The 17,135-nt window shown below is 63.9% G+C and overlaps 3 protein-coding genes across 6 annotated transcripts in view; 2 read left to right on the top strand and 1 right to left on the bottom strand.

Moving 5' to 3' along the window:
• Window positions 1–17,135, bottom strand: part of ARL16 (ADP ribosylation factor like GTPase 16) — a 251,534-nt gene that overhangs the window by 145,621 nt on the left and 88,778 nt on the right. The window lies entirely within an intron of this gene.
• On the top strand, window positions 239–15,943 carry CYTH1 (cytohesin 1). Of its 4 annotated transcripts, none has more exons than XM_057409630.1 (13): window positions 239–350; window positions 8,190–8,272; window positions 9,261–9,325; window positions 10,068–10,134; window positions 10,247–10,365; window positions 10,494–10,574; window positions 10,671–10,783; window positions 10,851–10,999; window positions 11,101–11,212; window positions 13,856–13,932; window positions 14,045–14,116; window positions 14,433–14,587; window positions 14,793–15,943. In XM_057409630.1, exons 1-13 carry the CDS (start codon window positions 329–331, stop codon window positions 14,869–14,871), a joined length of 1,194 nt encoding a protein of 397 aa, XP_057265613.1. In that variant the 5' UTR covers window positions 239–328; the 3' UTR covers window positions 14,872–15,943. The 4 variants fall into 4 exon arrangements, with proteins under 4 accessions (XP_057265613.1, XP_057265611.1, XP_057265614.1 ...); XM_057409628.1 differs by lacking the exon at window positions 239–350 and adding an exon at window positions 3,469–3,997; XM_057409631.1 differs by lacking the exon at window positions 239–350 and adding an exon at window positions 7,080–7,423 and having other exon boundaries at window positions 11,101–11,213; window positions 13,854–13,932.
• Window positions 16,149–17,135, top strand: part of DNAH17 (dynein axonemal heavy chain 17) — a 33,370-nt gene continuing 32,383 nt past the window's right edge. The window contains exons 1-2 of the mRNA XM_057409654.1: window positions 16,149–16,204; window positions 16,382–16,736. Coding sequence (XP_057265637.1) covers window positions 16,401–16,736 — 336 coding nt within the window. The 5' untranslated portion in view covers window positions 16,149–16,204; window positions 16,382–16,400. The remainder of the gene's footprint in view (window positions 16,205–16,381; window positions 16,737–17,135) is intronic.

The raw sequence follows: 17,135 nt of genomic DNA, 5'->3' as shown, positions 1-17,135 counted from the left end.
GTGAGCCTCTGCCTCATGCTCACCTTGCCTGTTTCCACAGTGGCAGCGGACAGCCAGGCTGGAGCTGGGCACAGGCACTGCCCTGCTGCCCAAAGGCTCGGGGAGGGGGGGGGGGGGGGGGGTGCACTCCCCGGGTCTGCAGCAGGCACGTCACAAAGCCCGCTTGGTCGTGCGAACCCATAGTAAACACGTGGTGATGATTCGGTAACGGTCGGCTCGGGGCTGCGGGAGGGGCCTGCCTGGTACCGCCTGCTCCTGCGTCATGTGACACCGTCCGCGGCGGCTTCCGCGCCGTCGTTGAGGCGGGCGGGCCCGGATCCGCGGCGCGATGGAGGAGGACGGCAGTTACGGTAAGCGCGGGCCGGGCCGCGGAGCGGGGTCCGCGGGGGGGTCTTCGGGGGGGGGGGGCGCGGGCCCGTCGGGAGCCGCTCCCGGGGGGAGCGCGGGGTGGGCTCCTGGGTGCTGCTCAGTTCTGACCGGGCCTGGCCTCATCTGCGCCCGGGCCCTGCCGGTGCTGCCGCCGCTCGTGAGCTGCCCGCGGTGTCCGTGCTGCAGGGCCACAGGGACCCGCTGCCCTCCGTGTCGGTGCTGCTGGGCTCAGGGAGTCGCTGCCTGCCTTCTGCTGTGTGCTCAGATGCTGCCTCTGAGCCCTGTCTGAGTTCAGGCTCTGCAGGTCTCCGGAAGCTTGTGTCCATGGGGTCTGTTGAATGTCTCACAGTGTTCAGGGTGTGCCCAGGGCCTGGTCCTGGCAGGGTTGAGGCGGCTCAGTTGCTGAAGGTCCTGTCTATCATGCAAGTGCATGTTGCTTCCCTGCTTTCCTGCATCCTCCATGTTCAGAGAGCACTCCCTCCCAGTGCCGGGTAGCAGGACGGAGCAGGAAGGCACTGCCTGTGCCTCCACCCTCTGAGGTGGGTTCCTGTGGATTGCAGGTGGGTTTTCCTTCCGCAAGGACTTTGCTGAGGAGGAGGCTGGAGTCAGGCTGGCTGTGATCTCAAACCCAGGTCTCAGTGCTGCCCGTTGTGCTGGTGGCTGTTCTCCCCATGAGCCGCAGTCACCTGGGTGCTGCTGGTGCCGATGCAGAGGGTTCATGGGCTGGTTTCCTGCCTGTGACAGTTGTGAAACGCAGCCAGTTCAGAGGCTGTTGTTCTACCCTAGAAGTGATTGTGCTTGGCAGCAGGGAGGTTACTGTGTGAGATAAGGTGCAAGCACCCAGCCCACTGGTTGCAGCCCAGCACAGGCGCTGTCAGATGCAGCCCATTAGTGGGAGAACTCTGCAGGGAGCAATTCAGAGAGCAGCTTCTCGTTGCTTCCTGGAATTGCCTGGAAGTTGTCCTGGGCCATCCATCAGCATCAGGAATTGCCTGCTCACTGTGCCGCAGGGCAGCAATGCTAGGTGGAACAGCCACCTCCCGATCCCCACTGCTGTCCCAGTTGTAGGGACATTGCAGCCTCGGCATGGTGGGAGCCCAGTGGGGAGGCTCTTGCTGGAGGGGTTGTGGTGATGCCAGTGTCTGCTCCTCCACACGCGGCCCCTCTTCCAGCCTCAGCAGAGAGCAAATCCCGGGTGAGCAGCTGGTGGCACAGATGTAGCTCCCCCCGCTCCCACCCCATTCCCAGCATCTCCTCGCAGAGATTGTGATGAGACCATCCCTAGACAAGCTGGCAAGAGCAGTGTGTGGACAGCGTGGTGGTGGTGTCCTGTTGGGAACCAGCTGCTGCCTCTGTCCCGCCAAGCTGGAGCACCAGTGAGCAGCCATGGGAGCACGATTCTGCCTGGCACTGTCCCCTGAGCTGGGATCTGTCTTGCCTCACCCCAGGGTGAGGAGGATTGGGCAGTGCTGGTAATCCTGCTGCACCCGAGGGATTACTGCTCACTCTGGCCTCAGGGATAAAGGGATTTCTCTAAGCGGGGCTGATGTAGCCTCCTGCAAAGCGGCTTGTGTCCAGGCAGCCTGTCTGGGGTAGGATGGCTGGTGCTGGGATGCAGGATGGGCTGTGCGAGGTGCAGGAGCTGCCCAGAGGAGGGTGGGCTGTCAAGTCCCGCCGCCAGGCTGGGGGATCCTGTCCTTGCTGCCAGCTCTGTTTTACTAACAGGCCCTGGCAGCCCCTTGGCCTCGGGCTCAGCTCTTTTGGAGGCAGCCCAGGACCCTGGTGTGCACCTCTGCAGCGAGGGGAATGGGGCTGGGGGTGGATGCTGCCGGTGACGCACCAGCCCTATCCCAGGTGGGGTGCAGGGCTGAGCCTGGCTTGAGGAGCAGCTTCCCCAGAGCTCTGGGGCTGCCGGGTCAAAGACACAGGGATGGTACTAGGCTTGGAGAACAGAGCCAAGAGCTGGAGCTGTCGGGGCTTCGGCAGTGCAGTGCTGGGCACAGGCCATCAGGGACTTCTGAGCTGTTGGGAGTAGAGGATGATAAACCACAGCATTGACACACAGCAGTCACACATCAGGGAAGCAGCCTGTGTGTCCCTGAGTGGCTGTTTCAGCCCATGTGGGCCTTCACAGCGCACCCAGGTCAGAGGTTTCTGCTCTAGGGGGGCAGCTCTTCAGGCTGGCAGACAACAGATCAGGGCCTGGAGCTGTGGTTAACGTGACCCTGGGTGCATGCGCCCCTCTTGCCCAGGCAGGGTATGAGGATCCAGCTGGGTGCCCAGGTTGTGCAGCATGGGTGATGCTGCCTGGCCCTGCTTCAGTCTGCCAGAGCACCCATGGGTGCCCGTGCCACAAAGGGTTTCTCCAGATGCTGGCCCAGGCCCTGGGCAGCACTTGCCACACCATGTGCCTAGCTCAGCTGCCCCAGCTCCTCTCACTTGGCCTTTTGCCTCCTGGTGGTGTGGCAACCACCACTTCATCCCCTGGGAAAGGGGAAGTGGTACCAAAACCGGGTCGGTCACATCAGCGGCAAGTGCTGGGCTACACTCTTCCTTCTCCTCCACCTTTCCTCTTGCCTGCAGCCCTGGGAGCTGGGTCCCCTCTGGCTCTGCACCCTCCTGCCTGCGAGGGCAGCTTGTTCCCGGGGTGCCCTTACCGCTCCTGCCCGGCCTGGTTCCTGCCTGGCTCCGGTTCCCCCTGGCTCAGCACATCTCGGTGCCTGCTGGCTCCTGGAAGCCGGGCTGGCCGCAGGTCGCTGCCTCCTGCCCCGACAGGCTCTGGGGTTTCTTACTCATGGCCGTGCCCTGCATTGGAGATCGCTCCTGCTTTGAGGGGAAGAGCTGTCGGGCCGGTTTGGGTTCGCTTGATGCCTGTGGGCTGGGGGGGGCGGGGGTGCAGCGGGGCTGCAGGCAGGAGGGCTGTGCCGTGCCCTCAGCTCCACAGCTCACCCTGGGGCCGGGGTCCCGGGCAGGACACCCCCAGTCCTGCCGCAGGAGCCCCGTGGGGCCCTGCTGTGCTGCTGGGAGCTGAGCCGCTGACTGGCACCACACCGGGGCAGGCTGCGCCCGTCGGGGTGCACCGGCCCCGGCCCCCCCACTCCCCACGCCTCGCCACAGCCGCCTTGTCTCGGAGCACCTTCCCTCATGCAGTGCTGGTTGCTACGCGACCGCCAGCTCCCGATGCTTAATGCTCTAATACGGAGGGATAAAACCACTCTAAAAATACCCCGCTGCCGGCCCCCCGCGGGGACAAGGGGCTGCCAGGGCACAGCCAGAGCAGGCCGGGGGCTGCCGGCACTTCCCAAACTCTTCGACCTCTAAGTGGCTTTGAGCCGCTGGCGGCCGGAGCCCGGGAGCAGAGCGGGTGCTGCACAGGCAGGGTAGCGGGGATTGGCTGGGGCTGGCGCGTGGGCTCCGGAGCCAGAGCTCCCCTGGCACAGCCACATTCCCCAGCTCCAGCCAGCGGGAGTCCTGCAGCCGCCCTGCCTGCACCCAGCAGGCACCGGCACCAGCCAGGCCTCTGCCTGCTCCTGCCTGCCCCGGCACCTCTGCGGCATGGGGACGGTCAGTGAGCTCTGTGCCTCCAGTTTCCAGGCCTTCCTCTGCCCCTCGGTGGCTGCCAAGGCAGGTAGGCACTTCACCCCCTCCCTTCTGCTTGCCATGGGGTCCCCGGCCTCCCAGCAGACATGGCAGTGTCTGCGGCTCCAGCTCCATATGGCTCTCGGTGACGACGGCAGAGTCCTGGCTGTTTCACCACCTTCTTCCCCTGTGCACCACCAGCCTGCCCAGGCTTGGGCCTCTAAGTGCTGAGGCCCGTCTACCTCGTGTGGCATCACCCCGCACCGGTGCCTGCTGGGACCGGGAGTGCTCCAGAGCCGGTGGTGGCTGTGAGGATGCACATCACCCGCTGTGGCAGTGGCACGTCCTGCTCCAGCCCCTCACCCTCCTGCCCCTGTGGCAATTGTGTGTGGCTGCAAAGGCAGCTGGGGTGGCACTCTCCAAACCCGAATCCATGCAGGAAAACTCAGTGCCTGCTGCACTGGGGGTGCTGCTGAGGGCTGGCTGCCTGCAGGATCTGCTGCTGCTGCGGGATCTGCTTGGGCTCCTGCCCAAGCGTGGCCCCGGGGCTGGCTGTGCCTTGGGGCTGGCCTAGCCCTGGAGGCCGGCAGTAGCTGAGGCCAAGCAGCAGCAGGCTCTGCTCCTTCTGAGGCCCGGCACGGTGAGCGCTGCAGGGGGCAAGCGACATGTGGGGGCTGCGCTCCCGGCATCTGCACGGTGCTCAGTGCGTGTAGACATGGCGGAGCCAGTGCTCACCCGGCTGCACTGCTGGCTGGGGTCTGTGCATGGGGAGTGCAGGAGCAAGGAGGCTGCGGTGGTGGATGTGAGTTCCTGGTCAGGCTCTGGTGACAGGCAGGGCTGTATGAGAGCAGGACGAGGGCTGTGGGTGGCTCTGGGCACCAGGGAGGGTCTTCCCTGGAGCCGCCTGCCCCATATCCTCCTCCTGAAGCACCTCTGCTGTCGGTGGGGAAGGGTGGGGCTGACACAACCCAGGATGCGCACATGGCGCAGTGAAAACAGGATGTGGTGTGCTGAGACAGGCAGGAAGTTTCGGGGGGCCCCGTGGGTCTCCCAGCTGCAGGCAGCCTAAACCCAGTGCCCTGCCAGCATGGCCGGTGCAGGCACGGTGTGAGCCAGCGGCAGGGCAGCTGCTGCTGCCGTGCAGCTGGAAGCCAAAGGGCCAAGTGAGGCTCCCGAAGCCCTTCCTCTTCTCACTCTGCAGCCGCTGCTTGGGTGCTGTTTCTCCATCTCACGCTGCTGAGCTGAATTTAGCTGAGTCAAGGTGGCCAAGGCTCACGCCGCCTCTCCAGGCAGCTGACAGCGGGATGGGATGTGCCAGGGGTTTGCTCCTATTGCAAGCACCGGACTTTGCTGCACAGTGGTCCTGTACAGAGCAGTGGGGTCTGTACAGGCCCCTTGGAGCAAGGGGGAAAGACAGTGGGGAGCAACCTCCCAGGGGACAAACATCACTCCTGGCCTTTCTCCTGTTCCTGCTCCTGTTGCCATAGTCTGCAGAGGGCTGTAGGCACCGGTGGTCCCCGCAGCACCCTTGGTCCTGACTGGGGCTCAGTCTTTACAGCCTGGATGGGACCTGAACCCGGAGTGGGGGTTTTGGAGGAGCCGGAAGGGGAGGGCTTGGGGCCTGCTGGGGCGGGGGGGGACCCAGCTGGTGGAGGGAACAGCCCCCAGCACTGCCGCAGTGAGCTCAAGATGTGCTGGGTCAAGCGTCCCAAGGCCCGGCTGGGCCAGGCCCAGTGCATGGCTGGGACCCCAACACGTCCTGGTCCCCAGCCCCAGGGCTGAGGACAGGACAGGGCCCTGGCTGTCCTGTTCCCCCTGGCCGGGAGCAGAGGAGTTAAGGCGTTGGCAGCCTTGGCCTGATGGCGGCAGGAACAGGGTGGTGCTGGTGCTGGCTTCTGGTGCGGCCGGATGACGCCAGGTGGCCCCGGTGCTCATTGGTACAGCACGGCCCTGACTCAGCGGGGAAGAACTGGGGCAGGCAGGTGCCTGCGCCCCAAAGCAGCAGCACCTCCACTGAGCCACGGCAGCACCGGCACAGCCGGGGAGGTGTCCTGCCAGGATGGTGCTGAGCACGCAGGGCAGCGGTGAGCTGGGGTGGAGGGAGGCTGGAGAGGCCGGGCTCTGCCTGTCTGAGGGCAGTGGGGTAGGAAAGAGCACCAGGGGGAGCGTGCATGGTGTCTGGGTGTCACAGGGGTGCTTTGCTTTGGGCATGGTGGAACTGGGGGGATCTGCAGAGGCTGCTGCTCCCAGTTGGAGCCTGGGACAGGCGGATGGATCCTGTCAGTCCCCCTCCTGCTCCCCCTGGTGTGTGGGGTCCTTGGGCTTGCTGTCAGCAGCAGAAGCTGCGGACCCCCCGGGCCCTACACTGGGGCCTCGGTGCCTGCACTGGGATCCTGCATCCTGCAGCCAGGGCAGCAAGCGCTGGCTCCAGCCTCCCGGTCCCTGCAGCCCTGCTCTGCCTGCAGTGAGGCTCACCCACCACCAGCAGTAGTGGGGCTGCACTCGGTGCCGCAGGCGGGTGCGGAGCAGAGCGTGCGGAAGGGTTAACACCCTATTCCTTCCCCAGAAAAGCTCTTGTGTCTGGGGTTTCTCTTCCTCTGGCTGCTGCTGACATGGCTGGGCTGTGTCACGAGTGCTCACCCTCCTCCTCCACAGCACCTGCAGAGGCTCTGGTACAGACCTGCCGCATCTCACCCTGCGCTGCGCCTGCCCCGCGGCCGGCTGGACCCTGCCTGCTTGCAGGTGGGCAGCAGGAGGCTGCGCTGTTGCTCCTGATCCCTGTGCAGGCTCCTGCCACTGCTCCGTTTGCTGGCTCCAGTCTTGGGGCAGCTCCAGCCCTGGCACCGGTTTTCCCCTCTGCCGCGGTGGGGCAGGATGGTTCTGCAGCACCCGCTGCAGCCCTGGGATTTAGAGGCTTTTGTGTCTGGCAACAGGCGCACTGCGGCTCGGGCCTCCTCCTGCAGCAAGCCTGGGCCTGCCAGGAGCCCTGGGCGCTGGGCAGAGCGGGCAAGCGCCCGCAGGAACAGCGCTGGGGTGTGCAGAAGGTGCTTGGATCTGTTGATAACACGAGGCCTCCGGTGCTTTGAGTTGAAATAACTTTTAGCCTGGTGCCTCGAGTTGGGTTGTCTGGTTCATAGTTGCTGGCATCAGAGACTGAAAACTTTGGGAAGTGTTGCCGTGGTGTCTGGAGGGCCGGTGTCGCAAGCCGGGGCTGCCTCCAGCCTTGGCAGGGGGGAGTTTTGCGAAGGAGGAAGCTCGTCAGAAAGCTCCAGCAGAGCCAGGGAAGTGCTGAGCTCGGGGATTCTGTTTGCGTGGTCGCCATCGCCCCGGGGCCGCTCGGGGAGAAGCGATGCGCGGTTGAGGAGGGTGCCGCACCTGGTACGGGGCAGGCGGCCGTGCTGGGTGAGTGGGGCTGGCTGCGGTGGTGGCTGGAGCTGCTGGAACCCGCTGCAGAGGTGGGAGGCATGGGCAGCAGGTGAGGGCTGGGAGCACTGCTGGGGAGTGAGTGACCTTGGGAACAGGAGGGAACGGGAATGCATGCCATGTCATTGTGGAGCAGGAGGTCATGCACCAAGGAGCACTGGGAACGTCCTGGGGCAAGGGGGGCATGTGGCAGCCCCAGGGTTGAGCCATGGGGATGGTGCTGGGGAGGGGTGCCAGGCTCCTGCAGGGTGACATGGACATGTGGATGTCATGGTGTGTAGGTGAGTCTGTCTGGAGGGTGCACCAGCTCTGGGTGCTGGCTCGGAAGGACAGATCCAGCACAGGGGGCTGTAGGGTTGCCAGGAGCCGGCCCGGTGTGGCAGAGCAGCCCCCAGGGCTCCAGGTCTGTGTGGAGCCCGTGCTGTGGGCCACAGCAGGGCCCAGGACAGGCACTGCCACGGGCCCGGCTGGAGTGGTGGGAGTTAAATGGGACTTTGTGGGGCCGAGCCCCAGGGGAGGAGCAGCGCTGGAGCAGGTCCAGGGGCCGCAATGGTCCCTGCTGCTCGCGGGCTGAATCAGCAGGAACCGGCGGTGCCCAGCTCCCCCCTGCAGCTGCTGCCTGTGGGGCCGTCCCTGGCCCTCGCATTCCTCACGTGCCATCTGTAGCACTCGCTGTGTGCGGGGCCGGGGACGCTGCTTCCCAGTCCGGCTCCTGTGGGCACCTGGCAGCTCCGCATCACGGCTCCTGATGGGCCCCGGGAGCCTGGTGGGATGATTCCCAGGGCCACGCGTGCTGACCTGACTGTGTCTCCGCACAGTGCCCAGTGACCTGACCCCGGAGGAGTGCCAGGAGCTGGAGAACATCCGCCGCCGCAAGCAGGAGCTGCTGGCTGACATACAGGTGTGATGCTGAGGGAAATCCCCCGCTCCCGGTGCAGCAGCATCTTCCCGGGGTCGTCCCCTGGGAGGCAGGCTACAATCTGCCTGCCCATGTCGCTGGTCAGGGTCCCTGCAGCCCCATCCAGGGTCCCTCACCCTGCTGCTGGGAAAGTGGAAGTGGGGAGGAGAAGCTGCTCTGGCCAGGGCTGTCCATAACAGCTGTGGGACTGGGGTGCTGTGCTCCATATCTGCACAGCCCATGCAGGAGCAGGCAAGGCTGTGGGTTCAGTTTGTGCTCCCATCCCCTTTCCTTGCCAGCCCTGGCTCCTCACAGCCCACAGGGGCTCTTGTGGACCTTCTAGGGCAGGAGATGGGAGCTCTGGGACTGCAGGGAGAGATGAGCTGGTCCCATGAGTGAATGCAGGGAGCCTGTGATCTCCCCGCTGCTTGACAGCACTGCTCCTGTGGGGCCCTGGGGATGGGAGCGGGTCCCGGTGGGGACCAAGGCCAGGCTGGCAGCCGGTGAGCCCATGGTGCCTGCAGAGCGCTGGGCCCTGTGCTTGTGCCGTTCCCCACAGCACTGGCACCTCCGTGCCAGCCCTCTTCTGGCACAGGCAGGGACTATGTCCCTGGGCCAGGCCACTGCCCTGGCAAGCGGCTGCGAGGTCAATGCTCATCTGGGACACTCGTCAGTCATGTCCCTGATTAAGGCAGCAGAGGCTAATTACTGCCATATGCTGGGCATGATCTAAAGGGATTAGGGAATAATTCTGTTAACCTCTCAATCTCTTCCTTCCTGTGCACTTCGAGCATGGTGGTATCGAGGGGGATTAGCAGTGGGGTGCAGCCAGCCCCCGCTGCAAGTGCCCCCCGAGGTGGCTCAGCCCCTCTGCCTGGGAAGGAGGGAAGGGACGGTCTATTCCTGGGGGACTGGGCCCAGGTTACTGTCAAGGCCGGAGGGTCTGGGAGGGAAGGAGGCACCTCCTGTCTCAGTGCACTTTTTCCCTCAGCGGCTGAAAGATGAGATAGCAGAAGTGACGAATGAGATCGAGAACTTGGGGTCCACAGAGGAGAGGTGAGTGCTTCACTGTCACAGCCCAGGGCTGCGCTGAGCCCCTCTGCCATGGCAAGGCCACCCTGGATGTCACTTGTGCCGTGGGCCGCTGGGTGGTGCAGCCCCATCCCGTGGGTGCTGGTGCCTTTCCCAGGCGCTCTGAATTCCTCGGAGCGGCAGCAGGATCCCAGCCTGAACTGCTGCTCCCAAAGTCTGTTTTCCCAAGCCTGAGCCCCTCTGTCTCGCCACAGCAACTTTGTTGTTTTGGCTGGCCAGGCAGTGCCAGCCCTGGATTAGGGGGTCCTGCAGCCGGCAGGAGGTAACTCCCAGTGTTGTGTCCAATCACACACTGGGGCGTGAAGGCCGTCACCCTCCCACCAGCCCCACTGGAGCCTGAAGGTTGCTCTCTCCAGAGCCCCACCTCACCCAGTTTCCCCTAGTCCCCCCATGCAGAGGTGACGTGTTGGGATGCCATACCCAGCACCCATCTGCACAGGGTGACCCTGCAGGTGGGGCACGGCAGCTCCTCTTTGCTCTGCGGCCCAGAAGGCCACAAGCAACCCCATGGAGCAGGGCAGGGACCTGGAGCCATTTAACAGCTTTGCCCCCTGCAGGATCAGTGCAGGGGCCTGGCCGGGGCAGAGTTGCTGGGCTCCTGCTTGGTTCAGGGTGACCCTTTTCCTGCAGTGCTCTGCCCAAAGGTGTGCAGGAGGCAGCCAGGTAGATCCCTGCTGGGTACTCAAAGCTGCTTTGTGCCCTGCAGGAAAAACATGCAGAGGAACAAGCAGGTGGCCATGGGCAGGAAGAAGTTCAACATGGATCCCAAGAAGGTACCATGAGGAGCGGGGCTGTGCTGGGCTCTGCCACCTCGTGGTCCTGCTGGGCCAGGGGCTGGAGGGGTCAGCAGCAAGGCCCAGAGAAGAGCCTCTTGCACCCCTCCAGGGCATCCAGTTCCTGATCGAAAACGACCTGCTGAAGAACACGTGTGAGGACATCGCTCAGTTCCTCTACAAGGGCGAGGGCCTCAACAAGACCGCCATCGGTGACTACCTGGGCGAGAGGTACGCTGGCCCAGGGCAGCTCGGGTCTCTTGGGACACTGCAGCAGTTCGAGCGAGTGGGGTACACGGGGGTCTGAGCGCTGCATTCGAGCCGAGCGCAGCCCTCGAGCTCTGGCTTTGCTCCCGCAGGGACGAGTTCAACATCCAAGTCCTGCACGCCTTCGTGGAGCTGCACGAGTTCACTGACCTCAACCTCGTGCAGGCCCTGCGGTGAGCAGAGGGGGCTGAGCGTGGCCCATGGGGGCTGCGGGGGGGGCAGAGGGTGTGTGGAGCCCCCAGAGCAGCGCGACCCCTCGCTCTTCCCAGGCAGTTCCTGTGGAGCTTCCGGCTGCCGGGGGAGGCGCAGAAGATCGACCGGATGATGGAGGCCTTCGCGCAGCGGTACTGCCAGTGCAACCCCGGCGTCTTCCAGTCCACAGGTGAGTGTCTCGCTGGCCCCTCTGCCCTGGGCCCTGCCTTGCGGCTGACTCCCCTCTGCCCCTGTAGATACCTGCTACGTGCTCTCCTTCGCTATCATCATGCTGAACACCAGCCTGCACAACCCCAACGTCAAGGACAAACCCACGGCTGAGCGCTTCATTGCCATGAACCGTGGCATCAACGATGGGGGAGACCTACCAGAGGAGCTGCTCCAGGTGAGGGATGGGATGCGGAGGGACCGGGGATGGGCTGTACAGCTGGCCTGTCACGGGGCTCCTGGGCAGAGCAGAGCTGACACTGCATCGTGTTGTACCAGAATCTGTATGAGAGCATCAAGAACGAACCCTTCAAAATCCCTGAGGATGATGGCAATGACCTCACCCACACCTTCTTCAACCCCGACCGGGAGGGCTGGCTGCTGAAGCTTGGTGAGTGCTGGTAGACATGGCCCGGGGAGGGCAGGCTGTCCCCAGGGACAGAGCAGGGCTGTGGGTGTGATGCCTCTGGGCTGCCTGCACACCGTCTGCTGGCCTGGCTCCTCAGAGTGTGGCCCTATTGAGGAGCAAGAGACTGCAACAAGGGCACAGCCCCTGTGGGGACAGCGTCCGCATGTCCATCCGTACATCCATCAGCCCTTCATGTTCCCTGGGCTGGGTGGCAGGAGCTCACTTACAGCGGTGTGGCTGGGTGGGCATCCGGGGGATGCTGTCTCGAGGCTGGGCAAGCCCCAGGGTGCAGAGCTGATACCAGGGTCTGGTGTTGGAGCACAGAGACCACGAGGCCCTTCTCTTCAGCAATCACAGCAGCATCCTGCCAGAGCAGGCCCTGGGAGTGAGTGGCGAGCTGCCCCAGGCTGCGCGCGTTCCCCTCCATGCCACAGACAAGTCCCTGCCTCGCCCCCACAGCATTCTCCCTCCTGCATATGGCTCCACATGCAGGCAGCGTGCATGGCATCCCCGCTGCACCACCCTCCTGCGCCCTGGCTCCTGTGGCTTCTCCTCTCGGCAGCTCTGGGGGATCCTTGCCTGGGTTAAGTGAGGGGGAACGGGTGCTGCAAGACTGGGGTCTGGTGGGACCTTTCCACAGGGGCTCTTGTTGGGATCAAGGCTCTGCCACTCAACCAGGGCTGTTTCAGCCTTATTGCCACCTCTTGGTGTGGGAGAGGGACCTCACCCTGCTCCATGCCCGGACCAGAGCAGAGCCCAGCTGTGGGGCTGAACAAGGGCCATCTGCTCCCAGCTCTGGCTGGGGGAACGCAGGGAGAGCCCAGATATGGCCCTCCTGTCCTGAGCAAGCCCAAAGGGTGGCAGGGCCTCATGCAGGGCAGCACCTGCTGTGGGGACTGTTGGTGTCAGGGGGATGCAGAGATGGCAGAGCTGCCATGGGGCAGGGAGGGACCCCATGGGGTGGCTGGGGGGTGAGCCAGGCCCTGCCTCTCCTCAGCTGAGGATCCATCTGCCACAGTCACAGCGAGCCAGGGCAGGTTGACCCATGGCAGTGCCGCCAGCGCGGCCTCTCACAGCTTCCCTGCTGCAGCCATGCCCCACTGACCCGCGCAGGGCGAGGGGGGGTGCGGGGGTTCCTCTTTTTGGTTTTAGTTTTTTCCTTTTTTTTTTTTTTTTTTTTAATTTTCTTTTCTCCCTCATTTGTATGTTTCCATGATTTTGGCTCTTCCTTTCCTTGCCCCCAAATCCAGGAGGTACGTACCCCTCTTCCCTGCTCTGCTCACGCCGCTGGGTCTTCGTTTCCTTTATGTTTTTAATTGCTGGTGATGAGTCTCATTGCTGCTGCTGCTGCTGCTGCTGCTAACCCCCCACACGGCCCAGGGCCCTCACCTGCCGTGGGGACACGCTGCCACCGCCACTGCCAGGGCAGGGACATGGGTACCAGCCTCGCTGATGCCGAGCGCTCCCCAGGGCCTGCCAATCCCCTCCACTGCCCTGTGCCAGGGACAGACGGAGTCACCTGCCCATCTGTGCTTTGCTGTGTCCACAGGCAGCTCAGCCTGGCCACAGCGGGTCTTCACATCTTAGTGAAGGGAGGGGGACAGATTTGGGATGTCCTCAAGAAGGGCCCCAGCCTGTGTGTGGTGTCAGGGGGTGCTGAGTGCCTGGAGCTGGATGAGAGCAGCAGGAGCTGTCTGTTTGGTGCCCTGTGCTGCACCAAAGGCTCCCAGCAGTCACTGTGCTGGGTGCTGGCGGTGCCCCCCGCTCCACTGCCTGCAGCCCCAGGGTGCCAGCCATCGGTGCTGCCCTGGGGCTGCAATGGCCCTTGGTCCTGTATGGTTCTGCAGAGCCCTGGGCCCTGAACCTCTGGCCTCTTCCCACCCACAGCCCCAGCAGAGGAGGTGGCCCTTGGTCAAGCCCCAGGTTTTGGGGTGGGTTTGGCTGGACGGAGGCAGAGGGACTTTTTCTTCAAGGAAGTGCTGGCACTGGCCTGGCTGTGGGGCAGGGACGGAGGGTTTGGCCAGTCGGGATGCGGCAGGCGGGAGGTGTGGGGCTGTCTGCGGGTGGGGGGATGAGCAGGGCCCCAGCGCACACGGTGCTGGACCTGGGCAGCACCTCCTGGGTGCTGGGCACATAGTGGCAGCACGTCTGCCACCACTGCAGGTGTGTGGCAGAGGGGGAGCTGGAGCTGGGGCTGGAGGACCCTAAGCCCAAGAAGCAGCTTAGCCGTCTGTGGTGCAGTTTGAAGCTCCCTCCAAGCAGTCCTCAAGTGTGGTCCTGGGCTGATGCCTGCCCTGGCACTGGGATGTAGCAGGACCATGGTCAGTGTGTCCCCCCGAGAGCTGCGTGGCTGCAGCATCCTCTGGCCATGCTGGATCAGCGCTCCATGCTGGGTGGGAGCAGGTGCCTCCACTACCTTCCACCTCCATCCTCATCCGTCTGCTTCGCGCTCGTGCCATGCCGGCATGGTGTGTGCTGCCTGCTGCCCGCCGCGCTGCCTGGCTCTGCTTGCGCTCGGTGCCAGTGCTTGTTCTGTGTGTCCGCGCGGGCTCCAGCGCTGCCGCAGCCTCCGTGTGCCGCCAGCCCAGCTGGGGCTGCACCCAACCCATCCCTCTCTGCTCCCAGGAGGCAGGGTGAAGACGTGGAAGCGACGCTGGTTCATCCTGACTGACAACTGCCTTTACTACTTCGAGTACACAACGGTTAGTGAGCGGTGCTTGCGGGGTGCTGAGGCAGGGCAGGAAAGGGCACCGGATCCCTGTGGGGTTTGGTGGTGCCCAGCCTGTAACCAATGCATCTGCTTTGTCCCTCCAGGATAAAGAGCCCCGTGGCATCATCCCGCTGGAAAACCTGAGCATCCGCGAGGTGGAGGACTCCAAGAAGCCGGTGAGAGCCAGGGCAGGGGTCCTGGAGCTGGGGCTGGCCCCGGTGCTGCGGTTGCGGCAGGGGAAGCTGGAGGTGTTGCAGGCCTGGAAGTGCCCCGCAGCCAGCACTGCCTCCACCCATCACAGCGACTGAGTCCAGCCCCTGTGGTGTCCAGGGCTGGTGGGAGGGCCATTGGTGATGGTCAGAGCGGGTCTGTCCCTCCCGGCTGCCCTGGGGGAGGATGTGCGACAGGAGCCCTGGTGCTCTGCCTCATCCCTCCCAGCCTGAGGTCCCTGCTGGAAGAGGGGCTGCATCTGAACCATCTCCTCCCTCCCAGAACTGCTTTGAGCTCTACATCCCCGACAACAAGGACCAGGTGATCAAGGCCTGCAAGACGGAGGCGGACGGGCGTGTGGTGGAGGGGAACCACACCGTGTACCGCATCTCTGCCCCCACACCTGAGGAGAAGGAGGAGTGGATCAAGTGCATCAAGTGAGTGCTCAGGGGAGCAGGTGGCAGGCGCTGGGCAGGGGCACAGCAGAGACCTGTCTGCTGTGCCCGAAGGGGACCATGCTTCCCAGGGCACCCTGCAGGGATGGTCGGAACAAACGCTCCCAGGGCACAAGGGACCTACCTGAGGCCCTGCCGTAGTTTCCTCCTGGCTGTGCACTAACCCAAGCCCTCGTTCCCCCCGCAGGGCAGCGATCAGCCGGGACCCTTTCTACGAGATGCTGGCTGCCAGGAAGAAGAAGGTCTCCTCCACTAAGAGACATTAGCAGCCTTCTGCGAGACCGAGTGTGCTGGCAGCCCCAGCAGCTGCCTGCCATGCTGTGGGGCTGGGGCCACGCTGCAACTTGGCCCTCGGAGCCCAGGACCCAGCTTCAGCTTCCCAGTTTCTTTACCATGGGAGGAGGCATGTGTGCCTCGGTGACTCTGCCCCCCCATCACTGCCTCATCTCCAGATCTCCAGCATCTTCCCAGGCTTGAGCTGATACACGGACACCCGTGTGTGTGGGGAGCCCCATCCTGCCCCAGGCTGGGATGCAGGATGGGAAGTGCAGTGTGTGTGCACCAGGCAGCACCGCACCACAGCACCTCCAGATCCTGAGTGGAGCCTCACATGCTTCTGGGTCTCCCCAGCACCTTGTCCTAATTCACTTGGGGTGTCCCATCGGAAGGATGAAGGCTGCACTTAGCAGCTGGTGGGTTTGGGGTGCTGCAGGACTGGGAGTCCTGTGGAGGCTCAACTCTGGCCCTCGTTGTAGCGGGTCTGGGTCTGTCCTGAGCTTCCTCATGCTGCTGCCTTGGACCCTCCAGCTGTCCTGTGCCAGGGACAGTCCCTGTGGGCGCAGGAGCCTTGAATTGTCCCCATTGCAGTGAATGGTGGTACAGGGGGCACACGGGTGTCCTGGCCTGGCCGCAGGGTGCTGGAGCCAGGGTGTGGGCCATGGTACAGCAGCTCTGCACGGTGCTGCCTGGTAGTCCTGGCGAGGGGCAGCAGTGGCTGCTGCATCCCCACACACAAGCCCTTGCTGAGGAGCTTGCGGTGGGATGTGCTCGAGGGCTGGACACCCCCTCTGCCCTGCACTCGTGTCGTGTCCTGTGCCCCGGCCTGGAGGGAGGCACCTGGTCAGTGTTAGTCTATTTATCAGAGGTGTAAATACTCCTGTATAGTTTTCTCCTTTCAGATGATTTTGTATGGCGGGTCGGTCTGTGCGGAGGCCAGGGGGAGGTGGGGGGGGGGGGGCAGGAGTTTTTGTTCTAACCCTTATTTTTCTTTTTCCCTTTTGCCATGGCCTGTACACTGGTGCTGAGGATCCGCAGCAAATAAACACTGCACCGCGCTCAGCACCAGCCTCCTGTGCTCTGTGTGCAGCGTGGGGCAGGCAGAACCCCCCACTTCACGGGTGGTTGGGCTGGTGCTGGTGTCCGTTGGGCTCCTGTGCTGGTATTGGTCAGGGTGGGGCTGGTGTTGGGTGGGGCTGGGGCTGGTGCCGGTGTCGGTTAGGCTGGTGCCGGTGTCGGTTGGGCTGGTGCCGGTGTCGGTTGGGCTGGTGCCAGTGTCGGTTAGGCTGAAGGCAGTGGCCGGAGGCTCCTGGCAAGCTGAGAGTGCAACGGGGCAGGGCAGAGGTAGGGCCAGGCAGGACTGGGGGGGATGGAGCCCAGGGGAGATGATGGGCCCGGGCAGGGATGAGGACCAGCAGCTCTCTGTGGCTTTGGAGCTGGGCAAGGGGTGTAGGGCCTGCCCAGCACGGTGCTGAGGGGGCTTTGCCCGGGTCTCCCCAGGCACTGGGGTGCGGGCAGGATGGCGGATGCACGGCACGATTTCCTGAAGAGCTTTGCCATGCACCTGATGAGCATTCAGCCCGACAAGTGGAACAAGTTCATGGGCAGTGATGAGACCGTGGCCGTGCTGAACGAGTTCTTCGGGCAGGAGGACGTGCTGGAGCTGGTGCTGGGGCTGGATCCAGCCGGGCAGCCCCAGGCCACCCCCTGCTTCCCCCCAGCCCTCAGGGGCAAGGGCGTCTACTTCGTGAAGGAGAAGAAGGAGAGCATCACCCAGGAGGACTGCCAGAGCAGGCTGCTGGTGGGGGACATCGGCCCCTCACCCGAGGAGCACTTCATCACCGTGATGGAGGAGGTGGGTTCCCCACATGGGCCGGTGCTTGAGGTGGGCTCAGAAAGACACTGAATTACACTGCTAGAAGAAAAGTTGCTGCAGGCACTGACCTCCCAGCACCTGGACACGGAGGTGATGATGGTCACAAGCACGGGTTTCTCCTGTGCCTCGGACTCATTGCTTCCTCCCTATGGGTTTAAAAACCCAGCAACGTTCCCCCTTCCCCATCCCTGCAGTGGGGGATGCCTGAGTGGATTCCTCTCAAACTTCCCATGAATGTTCCCACTCAAAGAACTGCCCACAGCACCCAAAAGCCCTGGGAACCCCCACGTTCCTCCTCAGTACCAGGGTTTTGCTGGTGCACTCACTGCTCCCATGAGAGCTGGAAATCCACCTTAGGTTGAGGGGGCTCCTGACGAG

Source organism: Pezoporus wallicus, unplaced genomic scaffold (assembly GCF_028554395.1).
Source record: "Pezoporus wallicus isolate ANWC-B61680 ecotype Strahan unplaced genomic scaffold, APGP_CSIRO_Pwel_v1 contig_12974, whole genome shotgun sequence".
NCBI lineage: Eukaryota > Metazoa > Chordata > Aves > Psittaciformes > Psittacidae > Pezoporus > Pezoporus wallicus.
The sequence above is the reverse complement of the archived record's forward strand: the minus strand, read 5'-3'. Positions and strand labels throughout refer to the sequence as shown.